At 56.9% G+C, this 26,569-nt stretch overlaps 1 protein-coding gene across 1 annotated transcript; it reads left to right on the forward strand.

The window, feature by feature from the left end:
• The first annotated feature begins 2,489 nt into the window (after positions 1-2,489).
• DNAAF5 (dynein axonemal assembly factor 5) lies at positions 2,490-26,569 on the forward strand. The gene is made up of 13 exons (XM_027526726.1): positions 2,490-3,152; positions 3,820-4,004; positions 7,368-7,492; positions 7,950-8,068; positions 10,876-11,108; positions 11,636-11,848; positions 13,217-13,360; positions 14,596-14,764; positions 15,791-15,938; positions 19,949-20,099; positions 20,919-21,075; positions 22,407-22,598; positions 25,512-26,569. The coding sequence occupies exons 1-13, from the start codon at positions 2,534-2,536 to the stop codon at positions 25,646-25,648; spliced, it is 2,592 nt and encodes an 863-aa protein (XP_027382527.1). The 5' UTR covers positions 2,490-2,533; the 3' UTR covers positions 25,649-26,569.

Raw genomic sequence — 26,569 nt, forward strand, 5'->3', positions numbered from 1 at the left:
GATGTTAAAAAATGTGCCACTTCCTTCTGGCCGCTGTGATTTCCAAGAAGAAATCTCTCATTCACACTCGTGTCCCTCTCGAGGTGACACTGGATCTCTCTCTGTTTTCACTTTTTTTTTTCTGTGATTCTTTTTCAGAGATTTAATCGTGATGTGTCTTGGTGTGGATTTTTAGAGGGCTTAACTCTTCCCTGGTGGCTCAGATGGTAAAGAACCCACCTGCAATGCAGGAGACTCGGGTTCAATCCCTGGGTTGGGAAGATCCCCTGGAGAAGGGAAGAGCTACCCGCTCCAGTATTCTTGCCAGGAGAATCCCATGGATAGAGGAGCCTGGGGGGTTACATCCATGGTGTCACAGGGTTGGACACGACTGAGTGACAAACACGGCACACTGGCCTACACAGGGCTTTGTTAGTCTGTTACATCTACAAGTTTGTCTTTCACCAAATTCAGGAAGTTTTCAGCCATCATTCCTTGCAACACTTTGCAGCCCACGTGCTCCCTCTTGCTCCGGGTCTCTCCTGCAGATCTGAGGCTGTGTGTCTCTTTTCAGTCTCTTCTCTCTCTGTTGCTTAGATTGCGCAGACTCTACCGCTTTATCTGTGCACTTCCTGATTCTCTCCTGTCACCTCCGCTTTGTCATCACGTCCATCCAGTAGTGGGCAGTGATCCCCGTGTCCGGTGATGGACACAATGCTATATGGCTACTGTGTTTTCCAGTTCTATGATTTTCACTTGGCGTTGGGTGGGGGGGTCACGTTGGGAACGTCAGTTTACTGGTGACCCTGCAGGCTGTCATCTAGGGCACGCACTGCAGAGGCTCCTGCCAGTTCAAGGGCCCGCAGGCACCAGCCCACTGAGAACAGATGCCGCCAAGGCAGCGATCCGGCCTCTGGCAGTGGCCGAGCTACTCCTCCCATGGCCTGCCAGCAGGTCTGGGTTACAGCCCCCTCTAGTGCCTGTTCCAGGGACCTGGAAGCCAGAAGAGAAACCCCGGGGTCACCCCACAGCTGTTCTCTAGTGTGGTGTCCCTGGTCAGCTTGCCCCCTTCTTTCCAGCTCAGATCCTTTCCCCATTGTCTGCTGAACTAGCTGCAAGGTGTTCAGTTGTAACTGGGAGGGGGAGTAGCCAGGAAAGTGAGTCTGCCCCACCTCTGGAGCAGGGGAGCCCAGCACCCTCACTTCAGTGCTGACGCTCTCATCTCGATGACAGCCAAGGCCTTCCCAGCAGCCTCACGTGGCGCCTGCCTGGCTCCCTTCCAACCCATTCTCTGACAGCCAGAGTAGTCTCCTACAAACACAAACCTCCTAGTGAAACCCTCCCCCCTCAAACCCTCCCTTGCGTCCCCCACTGGGACCCAGAGGACCCTGCTCCCCCTGGATGCCCTGGCTCCCGTCGCAGGGTCGAACGGTGTCAGGCCCCCTCCCCGTATCTGTTCCTGTGGCTGCAGAAACACAGTACTATAAACCTGGCAGCTTAAACAAGAGAAATTTATCTCAACGTCCTGGAAGCCAAGTCCAAGATCACAGTGTCGGAGCCTGGTTCCCCTGAGAGCTGTGAGGACGTGTGTCCCAGGCCCTCTCCTGGGCCTGCAGACAACCACCCTGCCTTCACGCGCTTCTCCCTGTGTGCTCGTCTGTCTCATTTCCCCTTTTCATAAGGACACAGTCAAACGGATTAGGGCCCACCCTAAAGACGTGGTCCTAACTTGATGAGTCTCTATGGTCCTATACCCTTTTGAGGTCCGGGGCAGGGAGGGAGGATCAGGACTCCATCACATGAACTTTGGGGGGCACAACACAACTGCGCAGCCACACTCCCACCACAGGCCTCTTGCATCTTGTCCCCTCCCTCTGCTTCCCGCCCCTTCACCTAGTTAACTATCGTGTGCTCTGTGCTCAGTCGCTCAGCCGTGTCCAGCTCTTTCTCCCCGTGGACTGTAGTCTGCCAGGCTCCTCTGTCCATGGGATTCTCCAGGCAAGAATACTGGGGTGGGTTGCCATGCCCTTCTCCAGGGGATCTTCCTGACCCAGGGATCGAACTCAGGTCTCCTGCACGGCAGGCGGATTCTTTACCATTTGAGCCACCAGGAAAGTTAACTTTTATGAGAGTTAACTATTATTCACCCCTTATAACACCACCACGGCCGTCACGCCAGGAAGCCTTCCCAGCCTACAGAAAGTTCCTTGCCATTCATCCCTCACGCTGATTAACCTGCCACCCACTAGACCAAGACCCCAGCCGGCAAGACCAGGCTGGCCCGACCCGGGCCTGCAGGAGACGAGGGTCACAGAAGTCACTCGAGAATACGAAAGGGCACGACCACCACGCCTCACCGAACACAGGTCCGCAGCAGCCAGCAGACCTGGACCCCGGCCCTGGCCAGCGTCCCGCCCCGCCCCCGGCCGTGTCCTGCCCACGCCCGAGCTGCCAATAAAGTTGCGCTCGGAGCTGACCGGAAAACGTGCCGTAATCCGCACCGCGGCCGTCGTAAAAGCGCCGGTCTCCCCTAGTGACTAGCAACGCGGGGAAGATGGCGGCGCTAGTAGCGCCTGAGGCCGCGGCGCCCCAGGGCCCGACAGAAGCTGGGGAGACGACCGAGGCGGCGGAACTGAGCCGCTCCCTGAGCCGCCTGCTGCCCGGGCTGGAGGCCGACAGCAAGCTGGGTCGGCGGCGCGCTCTGGAGGCGCTGCAGCGGGTGCTGGAGGCGGCGCAGCCCGAGGCGCCCGACGCCGACCCCGACGCCGCGGCCGCGGCCTTCCAGGGCCCGTGGGTGCACCTGCTGCTGCCGCGCCTGCTGCGCCGCCTGACTGACCCGGCCGAGGGCTGCCGCGCGCTGGCCGTGCACCTGCTGGGGCTGGGCCTGCGGCGCGCCGCGCGGCCCCGCGACGCCCTCCCGCGCCTGCTACCCGCGCTCGCCGCGCGGTTGGCCAGCCCCGAGCCCGCGCGCCGCCCGCCGCCCGAGGCCTGTGAGGAGCTGCGCCTGGCGCTCGTGCAGCTGCTCGGCCTGGCCGTGCGCCTCACCGGCGCCGCATTCGCGCCGCACCTGGACGACGCGGTGCGCGCGCTGCGCTGCACGCTGCTTGACCCCTTCGCCGCCGTGCGCCGCGAGAGCTGCGAGTGCGCCGCCGGCCTGGCGCGCGCCACGCCAGGTGCCAGCCCCCCGTCCCCTCCCCGGTGGCCCCCTCCCCGCGCCCTCCTGCGGCCCCAGCCCGAGCGCAGCGCCTGCCCGCAGCGAGCGCCACATCTCCCGGTCTCAGCGCCGCTCCTGCGCGCCGGGCCTCTCCTCTGGGCTCCCGCACCCTGGGCAGCAGTGAGCCAGAGCCTGCCTTGATCTTAGGACTTGAGCGCTGAGAGAACTCGCTGGAAGTACCACTGAAATAGCGACCTCATACAGGTCTTAAGCAGCGGCAGAACTGCAAAGCCGGAGGGTCCATCTGGGTCCCACGAAGACCCCCCCGGTCCTGACTTTCTGTGAGGCCCGTAGAAGCGGGGTGGCTTTGCCTGAGGCGATGCTGGTGCGGTTTCCCGTGCTGCGTGTCTGGCTCTGCAGGACCTGGGAAGGCGCGGTCTCTCCCCACTCGGCGTCCCTTTCGGGCACCTGTCGCAGCCACTGGCAGCTTCAGGCTCTCCCCTCCCAGCTGCTGTGTTCAGCTGACATGAGGTCCAGCCCCAGTCCTCCGAGAGAGGTGCTGTTTGAGTCGCTCGTCCTGTCCCTGTGCCTCTCCCAGTGCTGAGGGTGCAAAGCTCCCAGCAGAGCCAGGCCAGAGCGGAGGCCCACAGGCTCCCCTGGTGACTGGTGGCCTCCCCGCCCCACAGACCACTTCCACATGCAGTCGGAGTCCCTGATCGGCCCCCTGATGCAGTCCATCTCCCACCAGCACTGGAAGGTGCGCGTGGCCGTCATCGAGGCCACGGGCGCGGCAATCCAGTTTGGCAGCGGGAAGTCAGTGGATGATGTCCTTCCGCACTTTGCTCAGCGGCTATTCGACGACGTTCCCCAGGTAAGGAGAGTTTCCTCCGGTCAGTCCCTTTTCCCACCAGAAGCGTGCCAGTGTGCTATTTGTCACTTACTCACTTTTGTCCTTTATTAAAGATATTATATGTGGCACCAAAATGTCCTTCCATCCTTCCCAGTCACAGGGTGTTCCTGTTTCACATTTTTGAGAGGCTCAGGGAGAACTGGATTGTCTTAGTGGATTTATTATACTTAATTCTGAACAATGGGGACGAGGCCTGTCTGCTTTTAGGGAGAAACTCTGAACTGAGGATCTCCATGGTTTGTAGATATATGTGTAACATGCTGTCCATCAGGTGATTTAATTGAAAAGCCACAGAGGTTGGCAAACCAGGAGGATTGGAGCCAGGGTTCATGTGTTTGGGTAATTCCTTCCCGTGGCTTTGGGGCCTGCGGAGACAGACAGACAAACAAGACAGGCAGGCAGGCAGGTGGAGGAGAGAGAAGCAGCTCTTTTGTCGGCAGAAGCCCGCTCAGAGTCGTGGATCTCAGGCTGTGAGGAGCAGAGTGAAGGCCGCAAAGTCAGGCACTCTCCCACAGGGAAGAGTGGGTGAAGGGCCGCCGTCCCAGGGCAGGAGCAGCGGTGGTTGCTGGTGGGGGCCTGCAGGGCGGGCGACAGCGGCCCCTGTGCCCCGGCAGAGGGAACGCCAGCCTTCTTGTGTCCTGTCTGTCAGTACTTTACGTGCCGTTGCGTTCCTTCCCACGGAAATCCTCCATGTCTGAGGCTGGGGCTGGGATGAGTGCGCAGAGCCCCACTCGCAGCTGGCCTCCTCCAGGCCTGGGTCTGTCGACCCCAAAGATTGCTCTCTAGCACCCCAGCTGGCCTCTAGCCACAGCCACGCTGGGTCATGTTGCTTGTTTTCTTTTTCTTTATAATTGAAGTGCACACTTGATGCGCAGGGTTGTGTTGATCTTGGCTGTACAGCAGTGATTCAGCTCACACGCGCGTGTGTTAGAGCCCTTCCCGTTAGGGTTTATCACAGGTGCTGCACGGGTCCCGGTTCGGCACAGGAGGGCCTGTTTACCCGCACGTGTATGCTGGTTTGTGTCTGCCAACTCCAAGCCCCCAGGCCCTCCCTCTGCGCTCCCCTCCCCTTGGCAACCCCAAGTCTGCTCTGTGTGTCTGTGAGTCTGTTCATAGATGGGTTCAGCTGTGCTGTGTTTTACACCCCAAATATAAGTGGAGTCACAACGGTGTCTGCCTTTCTCTGACTTACTTCACTTAGTGTGATCATCTTTAGGTCCATCCATGTTCTGCAAATGGTGTTATTTTGCTTTTTGTGGCTGAGTAATATTCCGCCGTATATATAGGCACCACATCTTCTTTATCCGTTCATCTGCCCGTGGGCGTCTAGATTGTCTCCATGTCCTGGCTGTTGTGAAATCTGCAGTGAGCACTGGGGTGCATGTATCGTTCTGAGTTCCGTTTTTCTCAAACATTTGCCCGGAAGCAGGACTGCTGGACCGTATATTAGCTCCAGTTTAGTTTTTGAGGGACCTCCGCACTGTCCTCCTTACTGGCTGCGTCAGTGTATATTCCAGCCAACAGCGGAGGAGGGGTCCCTTCTTTCCACACCCTCTCCAGCATTTGCTGTTTGTACACTTTTACAAAAAAATTTTTTTCTCCTTTATTTTATTTTTAAACGTTTTGCTGCACCGGGTCATCATTGTTTTCTCCAGCTGTGGGAGCAGAGGCCGTTCTTCGTCGTGGCGAGTGGGCTTCCCACCACAGTGCCCTCTCTTGCTGTGCGGCACAGGCTCTACGCGTGCGGGCTTGGTTGTCTGGCAGCCTGTGGAATCTTCCCAGACCAGGAGTCAAAGCTGTGTCCCCCGCATTGGCAGGCGGATTCTTAACCACTGGAAGACCAGTAAAGTTCATTTGGAGAATGATAGCCATTCTGACCAGTGTGAGGTGACAGACACCTCATTGTGGTTTTGATTTTCATTTCTTTAGTAATTATTGATGTTGAATGTCTTTTCATGTGCTTGTTGGCCATCTGTATGTCTTCTTTGGAGAAATGTCTATCACGGTCTTCTGCCCATTTTTTTTCTTGGGTTTTTTGCTTTATTGTTCTGGGGTTGTATGAGTTGTTTGTATATTTGGGGAATTAGTGCCTTGTCAGTCACGTCATGTAAATATTTTCTCCCAGTCTGCAGATTGTCTTTTTGTTTTGCTTATGGTTTCCTTTGCTGAGCAAAAGCTTATGAGTTTGATTAGGTCCCAGTGGTTTACTTTTATTTTCTCTCTCTCATGTTGGGAGACTGACCTAAGAAAACATTGGGATGGTTTATGTCAGGGAATGATTTGTCTATGCGGTCTCCTAGGAGCTTTATGGTGTCATGTCTTAAGTTTAAGCCTTTAGGACATTTTGGGTCTCTGTGTGTGTGTGGTGTGAGGCTGTGTTGATTTCCATGCAGCTGTCCAGCGCTCCCGACTCCACTTGCTCTTTTCCGCTCCGTATGGTCTTGCCTCCTGTGCTGAAGGTGCAGTGGCTGTAGCTGTGAGGGTCATTCCCGGGCTCTCTTGTCTGCCCCACTGACCCGTGCAGCTGTTTTTGTGCCAGCGCCGTGCTCTTGTGATGACTGCAGCTTTGTAGTATTGTCTGAAGTCTGGGAGAGTCATGCCTTCAGCTCTGTTCTTTTCCTTCAGGTTTGTTTTGGCAATTCTGGATCTTTTATGGCTCTATATAAACTTTAGGGTTATTTGTTCTCGCTTTATGAAAAATGTCATGGGTAATTTGATAGGCCTCAAATGAAACCTGTAGCTTACTTTGGGTGGTGCGGCTGTTTAACAGTATTCTTCCACCCGAGAGCAAGGTGGGTGTCTTCCCACTGCTCTCAGTCATCCCCAGTTTCCTTCACTAATCTTTCTAGTTCTCGGCACGCAAGTCTTTCACCTCCTTGGTCAGGTTTATGCCCAAGTATTTTAACTTTTTTGGTTGCAATCTTTTAAAAGGATTTTTTTTTTTTTTTTACATTCTCTATCTGATGTTTCATTGTTAAAGAAATGTGTTGTTAAGCTCGCTTCCTCGCTGCAGGGGACGTGGTGTGTGCAGGCACGCATGTCACTTTCTCAGACACAGGCGGCTGGCGCCCAGCCTGCCCAGGAGGTTCCCGTACAGAAGGCTGCGGACACGCCACAGGGCTGAGGCAGGGCCACGGAGCCTGCTGTGGTCAGTGAGGGTCTGGCCTGAGCCTGGAGGACGAGGGCTCAAACCAGCAAGACTAGGCATCCTGGTGGTCTGTCCCGACCCATGATGCGGGCAGCAGAGCTGCTGGCGCAGCAAGCTGGCTCTGGGCCCGGCGGTGCCCACGCCGGGGAAGGCCGCTGACCGTCTCTGGCCTGCAGGTGCGCCAGGCGGTGATGCGCGTGGTGGGCGGCTGGCTGCTGAGCCTGCGGGACCGCTACTCCTTCTTCCACAAGCTCATCCCACTCCTGCTGAGCGGCTTCCACGACGAGATCCCCGAGATCGCGTAAGTGACGACGTGGCAGCCGCGGCCGGTTCCGGGCGCCCCGGGCCTGCCCGCTTTCCTCCCAGGCGCGGCCTCTCCTCCGTTGTCATTTCCCGCGGCGGCGGCTTCTCCTCTGGGCCAGAGCCCCCTGCAGCCGCCCCTCCTGCCTACTGAGCGGCCCCAGGGCTTTGACCGGGCCGTTTTGCACCTTCAGCCCCTCGCCCGGCTCACAGACAGGAATTTGTCAGGCAGGGCTGAGGCCAGCCGACCCACGGGCGAGCTCTCTCAGGCGGAGGCCCCGTCCCCGTGGGCGAGCTCTCTCAGGCAGGGGCCCCGTCCCCGTGGGCGCCCCCCAGTGCCCCCATCCCCGTGGGCGAGCTCTCTCAGGCAGTGCCCCCGTCCCTGTGGGCGAGCTCTCTCAGGCAGGGGCCCCGTCCCCGTGGGCGCCCCCTGACCTGCGCTGTGTCGCGTGCGGCAGGAGTGAGGCGAGCAGCCTCTGGGAGCGGGTCGGCCTGCAGTGGCAGACGGAGAACGAGGAAGACCTCAAGGACAAGCTGGACTTTGCCAGCCCTCCCCCAGCCCACCACCCATCGCCAGGTGAGTGCGGTGGCTTGGGCTGATGAGGCGGGCATTGGAAGGAGCACCCTCGCAGCCCCAGGCCGACCTCCCTGGGTACGTGAGGACACGCTGGCTGAGAAGCGCGGGGCTCGGGGGAGTTCTGAGAACGGGGCGCTTTGTCAGCTCATGGAGCTTTTCTGTCAGCGTCACCTGCAGAGGAGACACGGGCCCAAGTGGGCTGCAGCCCTAGCGATTTGGGCGACGCCTCCTCAGAACAGAGGCTTCCATTGGTGGGCCCCTGTGCTGCCCCGCACTGTGGTCCTGCCAGACTGTGAGCACCCGCACGCACGTGTGTGTGTGTGCACGTGCGCACACGGGCACCCACGTCTCCCTTAGCTCCTGAGTCAGATCCGAGCTGCGTTTCCGAGGAAGCCCCTGCCTGCCAGGCCCCAGCCCCGCTTCTTGCACCAGGGCCTTGCGTCCATCCAGTTTCCCGTGTTGAGGAAGCACTCTCTGTCGGGGCCTGAGGCCCCCGTGAGCCTGATGGGCGGCTTCGTCACTGCAGTGCCTGCCGGTGCTCTCTCAGGATGCAGCCGTGATGGGTGACGCTGGCCGGGACAGAGCCTGGTAAATGTGCGCCAGGTTACTGAGCCTAGGGCCTGCGGGCCCCGCCACAGCTGGTCGGGTGGAGTCAGGGCCTCGAGGGTTCCGGGCGTGCTGAGCTACAGGGCACAGGTGTCGGCACCTGGCTTGCGCCTGGCGCCGCTCCGTGAGGCCCAGGGGGCGGCTCCACCCCGCACCTGGGAGGCCTGCGCCTCTTTTTTCTGGCCTGTCGCCTCCTTTCAGGAGTGTCACCCCCATACTGCGCAGCTGCTCTCGCCTCCTTTCAGGAGCGTCACCTCCATACCGCGCAGCTGCTGTAAGGGGAAATCACACATGTTTCAGAAAAGGTACAAAAATTAGTTGCTAGCAGGGACTTTTCTGAGTTACTGAAGTTTGAGGACTCACCATCTTCTGAATTACGACATCTGCCATATCACGTACAAGAATGGAGGTCAGAGCATTGTTGGAGTGAGACCACATGCCCGCCTGCCCGCGGACCCCTCCCCAGACCGTCCTAATATGGCCCCTCATCCCCCAGACTCGCCGCAAGGGACCAGCATCACCAGGAAGAAAAGGGCATTGTTTTGGCTTTTTGTCTTGTGCAGAATTATAACAAGCTCAGTTAAACAGCTGACAGGATCTGAGTCTCTGGAACTAAGTCTCTCATACACCGTGGAGACAGAAAAGTCACGGGAGCAAACGTTCAAAGGGCTTCGTGGCTCAAGCTGTTCTTTCTACTAAAACACCCTTTAAACTCTAGTTGTCACCGTCTCGTTTCTATTTCTAGAGTTGTTTTGAATCTTTAAGATGAAAATCTTGTAATCAAAATCCTCGAAGGCTTTTTTATAGAAATTGAAAAACTTATCCTGAAACTCACAAGGAAATGCAAGGGACCTAGGGCAGGCGAAACTTTTAAGACGAAGACCCAGGTTGAGAAACCAGCACGTCTGGCTTCAAGACGTAAAGCCAGAGTGAGCGGGCACGGAGGGGTTGGCATCAGACAGACGGGCTGTGGGCAGAGAGGAGTCCAAAGACAGACACACGGGTGGCCTCTGGATTCGGATGAGCTGCAGAGACGGCTCAGGGAAGAAAGCCGGCTCCCCTGGGCCTGGATCCCCTCCTCCTGACGCACGAGGCTGACCCCCAGTGGCTTGAGGGCTTGAGGTAGGACCCACACACTCCGCAGAGGAACGACCGGTTCTCAAGACAAAAACGTCTGCTCTTTGGAAGACGCTGAGAAAGCGCAGCTGAGGGCACAGGGGATGTTTGCAGACTGCGTGCAAAGGACGCGCTTCCAGAGCACAGAGGGAACGGCAAGCTCAGCAGCAGCAAACAACTCAGGTTCAGTGGGTAAAAAAGAGAGTGAAAAGACACTTGCCTGAAGACACACAGATGTCAAGTAAGCCCTGAGAGAATGCCCCGGGTCGCGCGTGGGTCCTGAGGAGAGTGCGCATTAGAGCAGCAAGGAGACACCGCCTCCTCTAAGCCTGCCCCGCAGGTGGTGTAGAGGAGCCCAGGTCCCGGGCGTGGCGGGGGGCGGAGCCCGGAGCAGAGGGAGGACACGAGGCTGCTGTGAAAAGCCATCTTAAACCATTTTCTTAAACCGTTATGTGCCTCCCTGCCCAGCGCCCACCCGAGAGAAGAGCTGTTGGCAGCAGTGTGCACCAGGGCAGATCAGGCGCCCATCAGCAGGTGGACGGCCAGACGGACAGACTGCGGTGTGTCTGTGCAGTGGCGCACGCTCAGCAGTGAGGTCTTGTGTGCCCCAGCACGCGGTGGGCCTCAGCGTGCCTTTTCGCGTGGAGGGAGGCCGGCAGAGAGGGCCGTGTGCTGTGCAGCTGCGCTCACAGAAGGTGGAAGAGGCAGCTCCTCCGCGGTGACCGGAAGCCGACCGAGCTCCCTGAGGGAAGGGTGGGTGGTGGGCGGTTGTCGGGAGCACAGGGAGCTTTCTGGGCGATGCATGTGTCTTGTCTTGAGAGCCGTGTATCCATTTGTTAGCACTTTGAACATGTAGTTTAATGCATGTCACGCCTCAGCATTGCTAAAAACTTTCAAGTAAGTAATGACACTCTGTAGCCTCGTTTCCCTCTGTCTTCAGAGTCGGGCTGAGTTCTTTAAGACCTCAGAACAAAACCTGTAGGTCTGCCTTAAATGAGGAACGTGTGCTGAGTGACTTTCCACACGAATCGTTGAGGTGTGTGTTTCTGAGTGTCACTGTCTCCCTCCACCTTCACGACCCGCAGGGAGCCGCCCGGGGCTGGGCTGCCGAGAGCTCGTGTTCAGAAACCTCTCCAAGATCCTCCCCGCAGTCTGTCACGACATCGATGACTGGGTGGCGGGCACCAGGGTGAAGTCGGCGCAGCTGCTGGCCGTGTTGCTGCTGCACGCTGAGGACCATGTCACACAGCACCTAGAGCCCGTGTTGCGCGCCCTGCTCCGCGCCTGCGCCGACGAGGAGGCGGCCGTGGTCAGCAGTGTGAGTGGCGTCTGCGGGGCCCTGCCCTTCCTTCTCAGCTCTGCCGGCCGTGAACTCGGACCTCAGCAGACACACGGTTTCCCCTGTGTGAAGGTGTAGATGTGCCGTGGCCCCCACGCGGCCCTGGGCCTTCGAGGAGTGGTGTGTGAAGGCTCTCCTTAAGCGCGTGCGGGAGAAAACACATCCTCCACCCGCAGGCCCTGCGGTGGTCAGCTTGCAGGGACCGCGGGCAGGCAGACGTGCAGAGCAGCCCCCAGGGTCCAGCTCAGGCAGCCGGGCCTCAGGATGCTCTGACAGCCCTCCCATGAGCCGGACGCGTGACTTCCTTCCCCTGGCAGTTCTGAGCTCATGGGAGGATTCACTTGTTTTCATGAGCATTTGAGCAGGTGCTAGGAGGAAACGTGCCTGCAGGGCTGTTTCTGGGGGTGAAAGCATATGAGACAGATGCCGAGCAGTATTGGTGGGGTGGCAGGGAGAGGGGCAGCAGCCTCAGCGCCCCCCACCCATTCCCGCCCCTCCCCGCCCAGTGCACGAGGTCTGCAGAGCTGGTTGGCACCTTCGTTAGCCCGGAGGTGTTTCTGAAGCTGATCTTGTCGACACTGAGGAAGTCACCCTCGCCCTCTGGCCTCCTGGTCCTTGCCTCCCTCATCCAAGGCTGCCCGAGGGAGGCTCTGCGGCCACACGTGAAGGTCATCGCCATGGAGCTGGCGCAGGCTCACATCTGCCAAGGGTCTGAAAACGTAAGCGTGCAGGGGAGAGGGTGGGGATCGTACAGTCAGCCCGTTTCCATGGTGATGCCATTCCCTGCTGGGACCATCCACGCGTAGGCAGTGACGGTCACCCGTCCCTCAGGCCCCTAGGGGAGAGCCAGCCAACAAGGAGGCTGGGGTGCAGCCACCGATGTTCTTTTTGGACCCATGCGCTTCCTGGCCTGTTCTGCTCCATCCACATGGTGCACAGACAGTCCTCAGTCACACTGGCCACACTTCGAGTGCCCAGTATTTGTGGCCAGTGGCGTCTGCCCACCCTGTCGGTCCACATACCTCTCGGACACCGTGTCTGCACGGCAGGCTTGTCCTCACCGCGTCACTTGCCTTCCAGCAGGGCTCTCAGCAGGCAGCCTGATTTGGCACCCATCACTGGGCACTGTGCTTGGTGGTTACAAACTTATTGTCTTAAATTTAGCAGTAACTCCATTACATCTGAAACTGAAACAATCTAGGTAGTTAGACTTGGTCATTCGGAATAATTTATAATTATTTGCTATTGATGGAAAAATAATGACCTTGTTTTTGTTTGGTTGTGATGGTCTTAAACCTTGACTCTTTGCATTGGAATGTGGCCCTTCTGTCTGTCTCTGGAGCAACAAGGGTTTGCCTCACTGGGCATCTGCCGTCACTCTGCAGGCCCGCGGGAAGCTGGCCCCGCGCCAGGTAACACTCAACAGGGGCGGCCGTGCCCACAGAGGTGGACCAGAGCGGGTCCCAGCTACCGTGCTGGGGACATACACGTGACTTGTATACATGACCCCCATCCTGATCTTCTGTCCTCTGTGAAACACAGCAAAGCAGACAGTAAGGGGTGTTGAGGTCTTCCTGTGGGGGCCATCCCACGCCCACTCCTGGCCCCGTTGCACGATTGATGAGGCTGGAGCCTGGGAGGTGAGCGATGGGCTCAGCCCTCACAAGGTGCGACCCTGTGTTCCCATCAGTCTGGAAGCGTCTTTTGAATCACAGAATTTTATATATTTTTGTTCACTGAGCATTATAGGAGCTCAGAAGTACACAGAGCGGAGGGGAGCAGTGTGCACCCCTCGTGCCTGCTGCGCCTTCCCGGCCGCGTCCCTCTGCGGCTTGACTGGGCGAGGGAGGCCTGGGGCGTTTGAAGCAGACCCAGGGTCCCCGGCCCCTCCAGTGTGTGTCACTGAACTGCATACGGAACCCGAGATCCTCGGGCTCAGCAGGGGCTCGGTCTCCCTGCTGTGAAGAGGGACGCCCTCTCCATGCTGATGTGCGGAAGCCGGGCCCAGCCCGCTGTGGCTGCACGGCGGGGCCTCGTCTGGGCTGCCGGGTGGGCACGGGGTGGCTCACGTGCCGCTTTCTCTGCAGCGCCTGTACGGCGAGCGCCTGCTGCAGTGCGTGCAGGCCGTGGTGTCCGCGGGCCGGGAGGACTGCCGAGGGGCCGGCGAGCCGCTCCTGGAGGTGCTGGTGACCGTCCTGGCGCTGTGGGGGCCCGCGGGCCTCAGCGACAAGGTGAGCGGGAGCCTCCTGCTTTGCTGCAGCCCCTGGACTGTGACTGTCGTCCGTGGTCTCTGGTCTCAAACTCCACGTCTTGAGCTTGCCCACCGAGCTGATGACCACAGACGAAAGAATCTAGACCGTTTGGGTGTGTCTTCCTCAAGGCGGCCTCAGGGGGACCCAGGGTTTGAGATTCCTTCCCACTGAAGTTGACTTCAGTATCTCAGAGTAAAGACGCTACTTAATCTTGGAGAAACAGAAGAAAGGAGGCCTCCCTGGTCGTTAACAAATCTGCGTTTAAGAGGGGTTGAAAGATACAGGAGAGGAAATATTATCATATTTTCCCTATTTAGTTACAGCCCAGCTTTCCAGTCACTTCCGCTCCCCTGGCTTTGTATTTAACTTGAAACCTCCTGCCATCTAGCTCCCCGCCACTGTAAGGACCAAGCGGAGGCAGGTGTCTGGCCGCTTCTCCCTGAGCTGAGAACTCGGCTTCTCCCCGGTTCCTTCTCCTCTCTGCCCACACCGTGTCCAGGACGCACACACACCGCCCTGCCTTTCCCCAGTGCCTTTCTAAACTTTGTTTTGTCTCTTGAAAGTCCCCCTCTCTGGAGGGCCCGTGTCTGTGCTGGCGGTTTGTCACCACAGGACCGTAAAATTTATATTAGAAAAGTCGAGTTAGTCCTCAGGGAGGGTCTGCAGGCCAGACTCGGGTCCCGGGCAGAGTGCCGAGCGCGTCCTGTTCCTCAAGCCCGAGGCGGGGGTGCGGGGTGCAGGGCTGCGAGGCGGCCCCGGCTCCATGGTCCAGTCTGCCCTCCCCACTTTGCCCCCAGAGCAGCAGACGCACCGTTGCCGCTGGTCTGGTCGAGTGCAGAGCTCAGAGAGGGGCCTTGGACACCGCCTTCACTGGCCATGGTCTAAGGCTGTCAGCTCAGTCCCTGAAGCTGCCTGGTCCCCTTCTCTGCAGACAGAGTCCAACTGCCCCCGCCCTCTGCCCTGCAAGGACTGCCCCGCCCTGGGTTGTGCAAAATGGGGGCGGGGGGGGGGGGTGGCGCGGTGAACCTCCTGTAAGTCACGTTTGTCCGTTTCATTTGTTGTCCAGACAGGAGGGCCGTGGGTGTGGGAACCCAGGTCATGTGGCATGTGCCCGAGTGGCTCTCTCTCCCTCAGGCGTGAGGACAGGGATCTCCAGTGGGTTTGTGAGTCCCACATTCATACTGACTGTCACAGCCGGCGACTTGCTCCCCCAGGTTCAGGAGACGCTGGCCGCGCTGGCTGCGGTGGAGGGCATGGACGGCAGCCAGGACCTCTTCCGAGCACGTGTGAGCCCCCTCCTGGAGTGGCTGGCTGCCTCGCACCGGGACTGGACCGGCCACTCCGTGGAGCTCCTGCAGTTGGATGTGGTGCTCAGCCACTCAGGTGAGCCCGGACGGGTGCCCCGAGCTGGGTTCAGAGCATGGGTGCCGTGGCGGCAGCCCCAGCGCAGACGGGCGGCGCTGCTCTCACCCCCCAGTCGGCCACGCACCAGGCCCGGTTCTTCATTCACTCGTGATCACTGTCGCCTGTGGGGACTGGCCACTTTACACCCTTACTTTAAAAAGTGCTGAGAATGTTACAGTGAAGAGTTAATGTAACGTGGTCTTAAAAGTCTGCCCAGGCACACGTTTTGATGTTAAGCCTTGAACGCGTGACTCAGCGTGGTGCCTGTGTGGCCCGAGCTCTTCAGTGGCGTCTGCATGCTGTCCTCTCTGCCCAGGTGGCTTCCTGCCCTGCGGGTTAGGGGCTCCGGACGGAGACCGGAAGGCAGGAGGGGGCGGGCAGTCTTCCTCTGGCCACGCTTGTTCCACTCTGACCCTGGGCTCTGAGGCGATGCCTCTGGATAGACTCAAGTCCTGACTGGGTACGGAATCAGCAGACCGGGAGTGAACCAGAGGTCCTGAGGGTGGCCTTTGTCTCTTCTGACACACACATCCCAGCTCAGCACAGGGCCTGGTGGGGAAGGCAGCTTGTGTGACTCACATCCAGACCCAGAGACCCTGTCACCCCGTCACGGGCGGGCTCAGGCCTGAGCAGCGTCGCTGTGTTTGGGATCCCGCCAGGCTCAAGCCAGGGCACCTCTGCTCCGTCTGGTGACGGGTGGGAAAGTCGTTGGCTGCCAGGTTCGGGGCACACGTCCACCAGTTTTTATACTCTTGAATAGTTGATTTCGACTGGTCTTTAAAAGACTGCTTGACTTCAGTGATTTTATGAATTTGGTGAGATGTAAGAAGAAGGAAAAGTCCACATGGCGAACAGTTAGAGCCGTGGCGGGGTGGGGTGCACAGAGGGGCCCGTGGCATCCTGTGCCGAGAGCGTCCCGCGCGCCGTGCCCCGCACGCCGCCTCTCGCGGCCAGAGCAGCTGCGGGGCTCCACCTTCCCACCCTCCTGCCGCGCCTGTCTTCCAGGCCCTGCCCTCGGAGAAGCACTGCCCCAGCTGGTCCCCATCCTCAGGAGCTGCCTTCAGCCGGCCAGGGACCCAGCCATGCGCCTGAAGCTCTTCTCCACCCTGACGGGTGTGCTGCTGGGAGCCCCAGAGACGGTGGATTCACAGGGGTAGGTCAGCTCTGCCTCCGTGCTGCGCCCCCGCCCCGACCCTGCACGCTGAGTTAGGGCTGGGTCGTCCCCACCTGCCCTGACGCTGAGGTCTCTTGGGGACTGCAGTGACCCCGAGCTCTAGGCCCTGCTGTTCTGTGGCTCCCTCGCCCCACCCCGACACACCGCCCCAGGGAAACAGCACGGTGCCAGCCACACGCGCACCACACAGAGACGCCGAGTCAAAGCCGTGCTTGTGTGGCCATTAAAATTCCATCAAATGAAGTTTCAGGGAACACTGGCTCCTGATGGTTTATACATGACTGTTCTCAGCTCTGCATGGTTTCTGGTGCCTTTCAAGCCTCACAGAGTTGATTGAATGACCGCGGAGTTCAGAACTTAGGAAACGCATGTTCTCCAGAGGGACTGGAGGCAGTCAACACCCAGGCCTCCAACTCAGGGCTTCGGAGGGGAGGGGAGCACGGGGCAGGACACGAGTCAGAGTGGAGCCGTTGGCAGGACGGGCGGCAGGCGGCAAGATGCTGTGAGCTGTTTGGGATCTGAGAGAGCAGATCTCAGCCGTCAGCCTGTCCTGGACTTTCCCAGGGAAATGACAGGTCATCATTCAGACCTCGCCTCTCTGGAGGTTACTCTCATCTGCTGTTGGGCCTCTAGCCAGTCCATCGTAATGCAGGAAGTTTTATTTCCTACTTGTGTGCAAAGGCTTCTGCGGTTAGGAGAGACCATAGACGGTACGGAGTCAGCCCTGGCACCATCCCGAGTAGAGGACCCACAGCCCAGTTGCTGCCCCTCGGGCCCCTGCTCCCTGAGGACAGTGACTCCCCAGGAAAGACGCCTCCGTGCTGGGCTGAATTCCCTCAAGAAACTGTGCTCAGAGGCTTCTTGTGGAAAGAGAGTCGCTCAGTTTCAAATATTTAGTGAAAGTATTAGCTGTTTTTCCAGGCAGGAAGGACTTTGGGAAACAGCACCTGCTTGGTTTGGAACTTTAGGATTGTAAAATCATGGCGCCTAAGACAGCAAGGGACCCCTGTCCCCACCCCGGCCCACCCCATCCTGTAAGGACCCCACAGCCGGAGGACAGAGGGCGGGGGCACTGGTTGGAGCAGGAATCCCCAGTGATAGAGGGCTGCTCCCCGCTCTGGGCGCCCAGTCGTCGATGGAGCGGTCCCCAAGGGCGGAGCCGTCCCCTCACGTCGTCCCCTGATGTTGAGCCATCCCCTCGTGCAGAGTGGTCCCCTCACGCGGATCCGTCCCCTCACATCGTCCCGACGCGGAGCCTCCCCTCGTGCAGAGCAGTCCCCTTGCGCAGATGTTACGGAACTCCTCTCCCATAGGGCAAGACTGGATGCTGGTGGGTCTGGGCGAGCCTGTGGACCCCCGCGCTGGGCTTCCTTGTCTCAGGACCCAGCTTTGGATACATGTGTGTGCTCCGCACGCAGTGGGACTCATCCTTTGGGAATCTGCTGCAGTTTCTGCTCCCAGCACCTCGCTGGAGTCAGAAGCAGCTCAGGTGGCCGCTGCCTGCCCCGCGTGGCCAGCCCCGAGGGCCGTGTTGCCACACTGTGTGGGCCACCTCAGCCAGGACGCGAGACTGAGCTCTCCAGAGCCCCTGCTGGATCACTTTGCAGGAAACAGCAACTCTTTGCTGAAAGAACTGAAGCAGGTTAGCATCACTACAAACAAAGCTAGTGGAGGTGATGGAATTCCAGTTGAGCTATTTCAAATCCTGAAAGGTGATGCTGTGAAAGTGCTGCACTCAATATGCCAGCAAATTTGGAAAACTCAGCAGTGGCCACGGGACTGGAAAAGGTCAGTTTTCATTCCAATCCCAAAGAAAGGCAATGCCAAAGAATGCTCAAACTACTGCACAATTGCACTCATCTCTCACGCTAGTAAAGTAATGCTCAAAATTCTCCAAGCCAGGCTTCAGCAATATGTGAACTGTGAACTTCCTGATGTTCAAGCTGGTTTTAGAAAAGGCAGAGGAACCAGAGATCAAATTGCCATCATCCGCTGGATCATCGAAAAAGCAAGAGTTCCAGAAAAACATTTATTTCTGCTTTATTGACTATGCCAAAGCCTTTGACTGTGTGGATCACAATAAACTGTGGAAAATCCTGAAAGAGATGGGAATACCAGACCACCTGACCTGCCTCTTGAGAAACCTATATGCAGGTCAGGAAGCAACAGTTAGAACTGGACATGGAACAACAGACTGGTTCCAAATAGGAAAAGGAGTTCGTCAAGGCTGTATATTGTCACCCTGCTTATTTAACTTCTATGCAGAGTACATTATGAGAAACGCTGGGCTGGAAGAAACACAAGCTGGAATCAAGATTGTCAGGAGAAATATCAATCACCTCAGATATGCAGATGACACCACGCTTATGGCAGAAAGTGAAGAGGAACTAAAAAGCCTCTTGATGAAAGTGAAAGTGGAGAATGAAAAAGTTGGCTTAAAGCTCAACATTCAGAAAACAAAGATCATGGCATCCAGTCCCATCACTTCATGGGAAATAGATGGGGAAACAGTGTCAGACTTTATTTTTGGGGGCTCCAAAATCACTGCAGATAGTGACTGCAGCCATGAAATTAAAAGACGCTTACTCCTTGGAAGGAAAGTTACGACCAACCTAGATAGCATATTCAAAAGCAGAGATATTACTTTGACAACAAAGGTCCGTCTAGTCAAGGCTATGGTTTTTCCTGTGGTCATGTACGGATGTGAGAGTTGGACTGTGAAGAAGGCTGAGCATTGAAAGAATTGATGCTTTTGAACTGTGGTGTTGGAGAAGACTCTTGAGAGTCCCTTGGACTGCAAGGAGATCCAACCAGTCCATTCTAAAGGACATCAGGCCTGGGATTTCTTTGGAAGGACTGATGCTAAAGCTGAAACTCCAGTCCTTTGGCCACCTCATGCGAAGAGTTGACTCATCGGAAAAGACTCTGATGCTGGGAGGGATTGGGGGCAGGAGGAGAAGGGGACGACAGAGGATGAGATGGCTGGATGGCATCACTGACTCAATGGACGTGAGTCTGAGTGAACTCCGGGAGTTGGTGATGGACAGGGAGGCCTGGCGTGCTGCGACTCATGGGGTCACAAAGTCAGACACGACTGAGCGACTGAACTGTACTGAACTGAAGACCTGGGAGGCCTGTGAGTCCCCCTGCACCAGGTTCGAGGTCGGCGGCGCTGGTGGCTCTGGAGTGCCCCCTGCTGGGGGTCCTGGGGCCCTGGAGCTAGTCAGACTGACCTGCTCCTGGAGCCTGTTCTGTGCAGCCTATTCACTTCCTCGGGACACAATCGATGGGTCTTGTGTTCAGCGGAATAGGGTTTGCGCCACCAACAGAGGCCTGTGGGGCAGAGGAGTTGTAAGAAGAGCCAAGGCTTTGCCCTGGGCTTTGGGTGGGGCCTCAGCTGTGGCTCCTCGGGGCAGGGTGGCCCCGCCCGTCAGCGGGGCTCGGGGCTGCCATCCTGGTTTCGTTTTGCTTTGTGTCTGTCCTGACGGCGTGTTGAGAGGAAGGGCCCCAACCATGCTGGCGCAAATGTGCACGTCTCCCGGTGTCCTGGCGCGTGGGGCCATGGGCACAGCCCGGGTGCCCTCCTGTTGAGGTGGTGGCTGTGGTCATAGCGCCTTCACACCCTCTCCGGGCCCGCGAGGCCTGTCTCTGTGGGGGTGCTGCCCGTGGAGTGACCCGGCATCCCAACGATGCTCCAGGAGGGGTGGTGGACAGGGCAGCCCTCGGCCACAAAGCGGGAGGGAGGCTGGAATATACGGCAGCCCTGGGGCCCAGTCCCGGGAGAGGCAGCAGGAGCCCCCGGGCAGCCGAGGGGGAGCCCCACGCCCCTCAGAAACTGTGTCCCTGAGAAGCGCTTGCTCAGCGTCCAGTGTTTCGTTTCTGCTGCTTCCTCTGGCCTTTTCCCTCAGGGCCATCTGTTCCCCAGACAGAAGCTCTGCCTTCAGGGAGTCTGAATGCCCCTTACCCGCTCTCTCCTTCTTCCACTCTAGGCAGCTTCACGGCTACCTAGACACCCTGGTCCAGGACATCTTCGTCCCCAACCTGCAGTGGCATGCCGGGAGGACGGCCGCAGCCATCCGCACGGCGGCCGTGTCCTGCCTCTGGGCGCTTGTCAGCAGCGGGGGCCTGTCGGACGGGCAGGTAGGGCTCGTGCGTCCCAGGCCCAAGAGGGAAGGGGATGTGCCCCGGAAGAGAGCTCGCCCGAGTCTCCTGTCCTGACAGCCGCAGCAGGAGGTCCCAGGCAGACCGAGGGCGGGACTGGGGGGCTGCGGGCAAGCAGAGGTCTGGGGGGAGAGTCTAGGTTTCCCTGGGTCACCTGGAGGATTTCTCAGGTGAGTGTTACCATTTATGAGGAAAGACCCTCACAGGAGCCTAACCTGAGTGTTGTTTGTATTCATATCTCATTTAGAGGGGGAGCTGAGGAAAGAGTAGAAGTAGGGAAGACGGTGATGCCTGAACGGCTGTTACTTAGGTTAAGATGTCCGCCTCGGGACCTCCCTGGTGGGCCAGGGGCTGAGGCTGCACGGTCCCAGTGCAGGCCCGGGATCGATCCCTGGTGGGAGGGTGTGCCGCAACTGAGAACCGCACGCCACAGCTGAAGGCGCTGCATGCTGCGGCTGGCACAGCCACGTTCCTTCGTAACCATGTTTACAGAAACGGCCCCTAAGCGTCACTGGACGGGATGCCCGGTCCTGCCAGCAAGTAGTGGGCTGTGTAGGATCCATGCCTGAGACTTTCTGAGGAACACATTTTTTAAGGATCAGCTGACCAGTGTTCAAATTAACTGAATTTGAAATCAAGACTCAAGTCTGCTTCTTACATAGAAATTTCAGAACAGCGTTCCAGACTCTGATGGTTGCATTAAAACCAAGTCTCTCCCATTACAGGCTGTGCGCATGGCGCATGCGTAGCGGTCTCTGTCCAGCCGTGACCCACAGCTCACGTGGTTTCTTATTGCAGATACAGGACATGCAGGAAACATTGATGCCTCAAATTCTGACCACCCTGGAAGAAGATTCTCAGATGACTCGATTGATTTCATGCCGGATCATTAACCTGTTTTTAAAGACCTCTAATGGTGTGATTGATCCAGACAAATTTATCAAGATTTATCCTGGTAGGACATTCTTTCCCCGGTCATGTGTGTGTGTGTTTGACAATTGTTTCTGTCGGAGGAAGAACGGGAAATGCTCCCTTTGGCTTCTTGTCAGGTTGGTGCTGAGTTTAAACATGGCCGTGGTGTGTGTGACATCACTGAGTAAGGAGCGTAACAGGAGGAACAGGACAGGCACCTGTGGAATTGCGGGGTGGGCGCTCAGACGGCCCGGGAGCCGGGGGCCGCCCTGCAGCGGGCAGCGTCTGCACCCTGGGAGTGCGGGCTCCCGCCTCACGTGCGCTGTGCCACTGCCTCCTGGAGCCTGAGCACCAGCGAGTGAGACACACACGTGCAGCGTGGGCCTGCCGCCAAGGACCTCGGGGCCCGTGGGTGCCCTCTCTGGAGGCGGGTGGCAGTGCAGGGCCTCTGCCGTATTCTCTGAGCGCAGTCATGGTCCACAGAAGGCTGCAGGGCCAACAGCCTTCAAAACAAGCTGAGCGCTTCCGGCTGCAGGCTCTGTGGGAAGGGTGCCTGAAGGTGCCAGGAGGCAGGCGAGGAGGACAGGCGTTCCCACAGAAAGAGGAGTCAGCAGTCCCTGTGCCCAGGGCCGTGGTAACCCTGAATCCACTGCTGGGTGAACGTCTGATTCCCTGCCAACAGCTTAGAACCAGTGTTGGCTTGGAACCTGCTGCATGTTTCAGGATGACCTTTCATAGAAAGTGAAAAAAACAAGTTGAGGAAAGCGCAAATGGAAGCACCGAAACCCTGGGGGCACCTGGGGGGCAGAGCTGAGTCTCTAGAAGACGCCGGTCGTGGGGCTGGCATCTCGTGTGGGCTCTGAGGGAAAAGCACCCATTGATAAGAGTCTCTCCCGTTCATGGGAAGTGTTCCTGCCCCTCGGGAAGGACTGTTCCCCCAGGACGTCTGGTCCCGGAGACTCAATAGAAATAGCCATCATGGTGGCCATCATGTCACCAGCCCTCCTCTCCATCCTCAGAGCCACTGTGGGCAGAGAACAGGGTCAGCACACGCCCTTCCTTTGCCATCCACGCGGCAGGGGAAATGGGGCGGCTGGGGCATGACACCTGTGAATGACTGAGCCTGAGCATCTCGGAGCTGGGGGAACCCCAAGGCCACCCTATGGGTCAGAGGGCGCAGACTCCCAGGCCGGCCAGTCACACCTCCACACGGTGTCCATGGAGTGCACTCCTGGGCCAGAGCAGCTGAGGGTCCCAGGACACCCCTTCCCCAGCACCTGCGGGTCAGTTTCCTGGGATGGGTGCTGGGAGCTTAGCTGTGCACACCGGCTCCGGAACCTCTGCTCACACTCTTGTCTCTGCTCCCGCCCCCAGAACTCCTAAAGCGCCTGGACGACGTTTCTGACGATGTGAGGCTGGCAGCCACCTCCGCCCTGGTCACCTGGCTGCAGCGTGTCCAGAGCGAGGCCTCGAAGTGCTGCTACCAGAGCAGCGTCCGGCACCTGTACCACGAGCTCCTCGTGTACCTCGACGACCCGGAGCACGCCGTCCAGGACGCGGTGCTGGGTAAGAGCCTTGTCCCCACACAGGCCGGCCACACAGGGGCCACTGGCCGGCACTGCAGCTCTCAAGGTACTAAGAGGTGACGTGTTTGGGGTGACTTGGAAACCGCTCACGGCGGCAGCAGCTGCGAATGGACAGGTGGTCTCGCTTTGTACCTGGAGCCAGCACACGTGCTCACGGGGGCTCCTGGCCAGACGTCACCCTCCCCGTTCCTGCAGACCCCACACCGTGAGCGGGGCTGCAGAGACTGCCTCACAGGCACGCGCTCAGCCGTGGCCGACGCCCCACCTGACAGCGAGTGTGTCCCAGCGAGCCTGCAGGCACACGCCGTCGCCGAGCGCGCAGCCACGTCGGGTCACCGGGCGCCGCGCGCGGGCTGGTCTGGACGTGTGTCCCGCGTGGCAGTGCCGCACGCAGCCCCTGGAAGCCCTCGGTGCCCCCCCCCGCCTGTCTCCCTGTCCCCCCTCATCTGTCTCCCTGTCCCCCCTCGTCTGTCTCCCTGTCCCCCCTCGTCTGTCTCCCTGTCCCTCCTGGACTTCAGCAGCCACGCGTCTTCACTGCCTCTGTGCTTTGCCTTTTCCAGAACATCATATTCTTGAAATCATGTGGTATGAAGCCTTTTCATGTTGACTTCTCTGACTTGGCAATAGGCGCTTGAGGTTCCTTTTCATGGTGTGAGGGCTCATTTTTTAGCTCTAATACCTCGTCTGTGAGAACCAGTTTATTTATAACTTCACTGATCATTTTACAGAGGCATCTTCATCACTTCCAAATTGTGATGATTATTAAGCTTCTCTAAACATCTGTGTGCAGGTTTTTTGCAAATGTAAGTTTTCAGCTCCTTTGGATAAATATCAAAGATTGTGATTGCTGGCTCATATGGTAAGAGTATGGTTTGAAAGTGAAAAGTGAAAGTCATTCAGTTGTGTCCGACTCTGTGACACCATGGACTGTATAGTCAGTGGACTTTTCCAGGCCAGAATACTGGAGTGGGTAGCCGTTCCCTTCTCCGGGGGATCTTCCCAATCCAGGGATAGAACCCGGGTCTCCCACATTGCAGGCAGATGCTTTACCAGCTGAGCCACCAGGGAAGCCCAGGAATACTGGAGTGGGTAGCCTACCCCTTCTCCAGCGGATCTTCCCAACTCAGGAATCAAACTAGGGTCTCCTGCATTGCAGGCGGGCTCTTTACCAGCTGAGCCACAGGGAAGCCCGAGAGTGTGTGTGTTTTTTAAGAAATCACCCAAGTGGCTGCACCATTTTGCAGCGCCGCCTGCAAGGTGAGAGTCCCGTCGTCCCACAGCCTGCCAGCAGGTGGCGCACCGACTCTGGCCCTTGTGACAGGTGTGTACTGGCCTCCTTGTTTCAATTTGCATCTCCCTGGGGACATGCCGTGTGGGGCATCTTCTCACATGCTTACATCTGTATCTCTTCTTTGGTGAGGTGTCTGTTAAGGTCTTTGGCGCTTTTTTTAACTGGGTTGTTTGTTAAGACTGTAAACGTGTACATGTCAGTCCCAGTCTCCCAAGTTATCCCTCCCCACTTCCCAGAATTCTAGTAACCATAGGGTTTCTGACTTGCAAGTAAGTTCATTTGTATAATTTTTTTTAGATTTCACATGTAAGCAGTATCATGTGATGTGTGTCTTTCTCTGTCTGATTTACTTAATAGTACAGTCTTTAGATCCATCCATGTCACTGCGGATGGCACTATTTCATGTTTTTATGGCTGAACAATAGTCCATTGTGTGCACGCGCGCGTGTGTGCATGTGTGTATGTGCACGTGTATGTGTGTGCGCACGCGCGCGCATCCACCTGCCAATGCAGGACATGCAGGCTCAGTTCCTGGGTCAGGAAGATCCCCTGGAGGAGGAGATGGCAACCCGCTCTAGTATTCTGGCCTGGAGAATCGCGTGGACAGAGGAGCCTGGCGGGCTGCACTCCCTGGGGCCGCAGAGAGAAGGACATGACTGAGCATGCATGCACGGCAGTACAGGAGGGCTCCCTTTTTTCCACGCCCTCTCCAGCATTTGTTGCTTGAAGGCTTTTTAATGGTGGCCATTTGGCCAGTGTGATGTGGTGCCTCCCTACAGTTTTGATTCTGCTTCTCTGTCAGTCAGCGATGTTCAGCATTGTTTCCTGTGCTTTTGGTGAGAAATGTCTATTTAGAATTTCTGCCCACGCTTGATTGGGTTATTTTATTGTTTGCAGCTGAGTTGTACAGGTTGTTTATATACACATTTTGGAAGTTAGTTCCTTGTTGGCTGCATCATTTGCAAATAAGTTGTGTTTTCATTTAGTTAAAATACGTTTTCTCTTGAGACTTCTTCTTTGCCCATTGCGGTATTTGGAGATGTGTCGTATGACCTACAGCTATTGGGGAGTTTTTCAGTTATCTCTTTGCTACTGACTTCAGTTTAATCTCACTGAGGTCTGAGAGCAGGGATGATAGGAGTCCTGGTGAGGGTGTGTCTCACGGCCTTGGCCGTGGTGTGTTTCGTACACGTTCCGTAGGAGCTGAGGGGAATGTATGTTCTGCTGGTGTTGGATGAGACGGTCTGTAGATAGCAGTTGATCACTGGTGCTCTTGGATTCTGCTTTGCCTGACTGCCTGCTGGCTCCTCCCCTTTCTGAGAGGAGTGTGTGGGAGTCTCCCGCACAACAGTTGATCAACCTACTTCTCCTCACAGCTGCCAGTTTTGCCTTGCATACTGTGACACTCTGATACGGGGCTCATACATAAAGATCGTTACGTCTTCTTGAGAACTGACATGATCATTACGCAACGCCCTCCTTACCCCGATCACTTCCCTTTCCCTGCAGCCTGCTTGTCATGGCTGTTGTAACTGTAATATGAAGCTAAGGTTGGCTGAGTATTTATTTCTGGCACCATAAAAGCGTGTTCCTGTTTTGCAGAGGCCCTCAAAGCAGGCAGCGTCCTCTTCCCCGACCTCCTGGTGAAAGAGACAGAGGCTGTCCTCCACAAGCACCGCTCGCCCACCTACTGCGAGCAGCTCCTGCAGCACCTACAGGCCCTGCCGCCTGCCCAGTGACCAGAGTCCTGGGAGCAGAGCCTCGGCACAGCAGCTGGAGGGAGGCAGACATGCAGCCCTCGTCCTCACCTGGGCTGGAACTCGTGGCCTCTGAGTCTCGTCACAGGGCACTGTCTGCCTGCAGCGAGGACCCTCCCAAGCAAGCCTTGACAGCAGAAGAATGTATTCGCCAAGCCCCTGCCCAGTGCCTCCTGGGACAGCTTTTCACACCCAGCAGGTTTTGAAATAACTTCACTGAGTGGCTTCTGTATTTTTGTGTCTTACTCATACAGTCCGTTAAGAGGGCTGCCAGAAATCGACAGCTGCCTTCACATTAAATGTCAGCTGCTCATTCTGGCAGCCTCATCCACGCGCTGTGTTCTTTAGGCTATGTGTGCTGCTAGGTTCGTGGGTTATTGGTTCTTTCTTGCTTAAATGCCCACCAAGAAAGTTCTTGAGTGTTTATAAAGGAAAAAGCCAAAGTGATTAAAAAGAAATGTTGTTTAAAAAAAAAAAAGAAGATGGAATGTTTCTTCTTTGGGTTCTGTCTAGTGAAACTGTATATCTCAGTGACGAGACTGAAAAGAATTTGAAACTTTAAGAACTATTATCAACAAAATCTTCCGCTTTTAAAACGTTATGTGGGTTGGATTTGGTCACAGTATTTTCTCTTAGATCAGTAATGCTGACAGTGTTGAAAATAGGATATTTAATCAAATATAATTTTGGTTACTATTGTACTTAGCAGTACAGTAAAACTGTGTTATATTTTCCTGCACTTTCTATCCCCAAGTGCCTAAAAGATTTCATTTTAAGCATTATTTCCATAAGCCAAATATTTATGTTAACACAAGAAAAGAAAATGCTCTATTTTTTCCAAAAATTAAAGATTAACATTTATGCTTTGGTATTTGAAAATATAACTTAAAATATTTATTATAA

This window comes from Bos indicus x Bos taurus, chromosome 25, assembly GCF_003369695.1.
Source record: "Bos indicus x Bos taurus breed Angus x Brahman F1 hybrid chromosome 25, Bos_hybrid_MaternalHap_v2.0, whole genome shotgun sequence".
Classification (NCBI taxonomy): Eukaryota; Metazoa; Chordata; class Mammalia; order Artiodactyla; family Bovidae; genus Bos; species Bos indicus x Bos taurus.

What these genes read in the sequence shown, in the direction of transcription:
- DNAAF5 (XM_027526726.1), top strand. Translation starts at nt 2,534, where the DNA reads ATGGCGGCGCTAGTAGCGCCTGAGGCCGCGGCGCCCCAGGGCCCGACA. An exon ending in CCTGGCGCGCGCCACGCCAG is followed by an intron (nt 3,153 to 3,819) that starts GTGCCAGCCCCC and finishes CCCGCCCCACAG; the next exon opens with ACCACTTCCACATGCAGTCG. An exon ending in TATTCGACGACGTTCCCCAG is followed by an intron (nt 4,005 to 7,367) that starts GTAAGGAGAGTT and finishes TCTGGCCTGCAG; the next exon opens with GTGCGCCAGGCGGTGATGCG.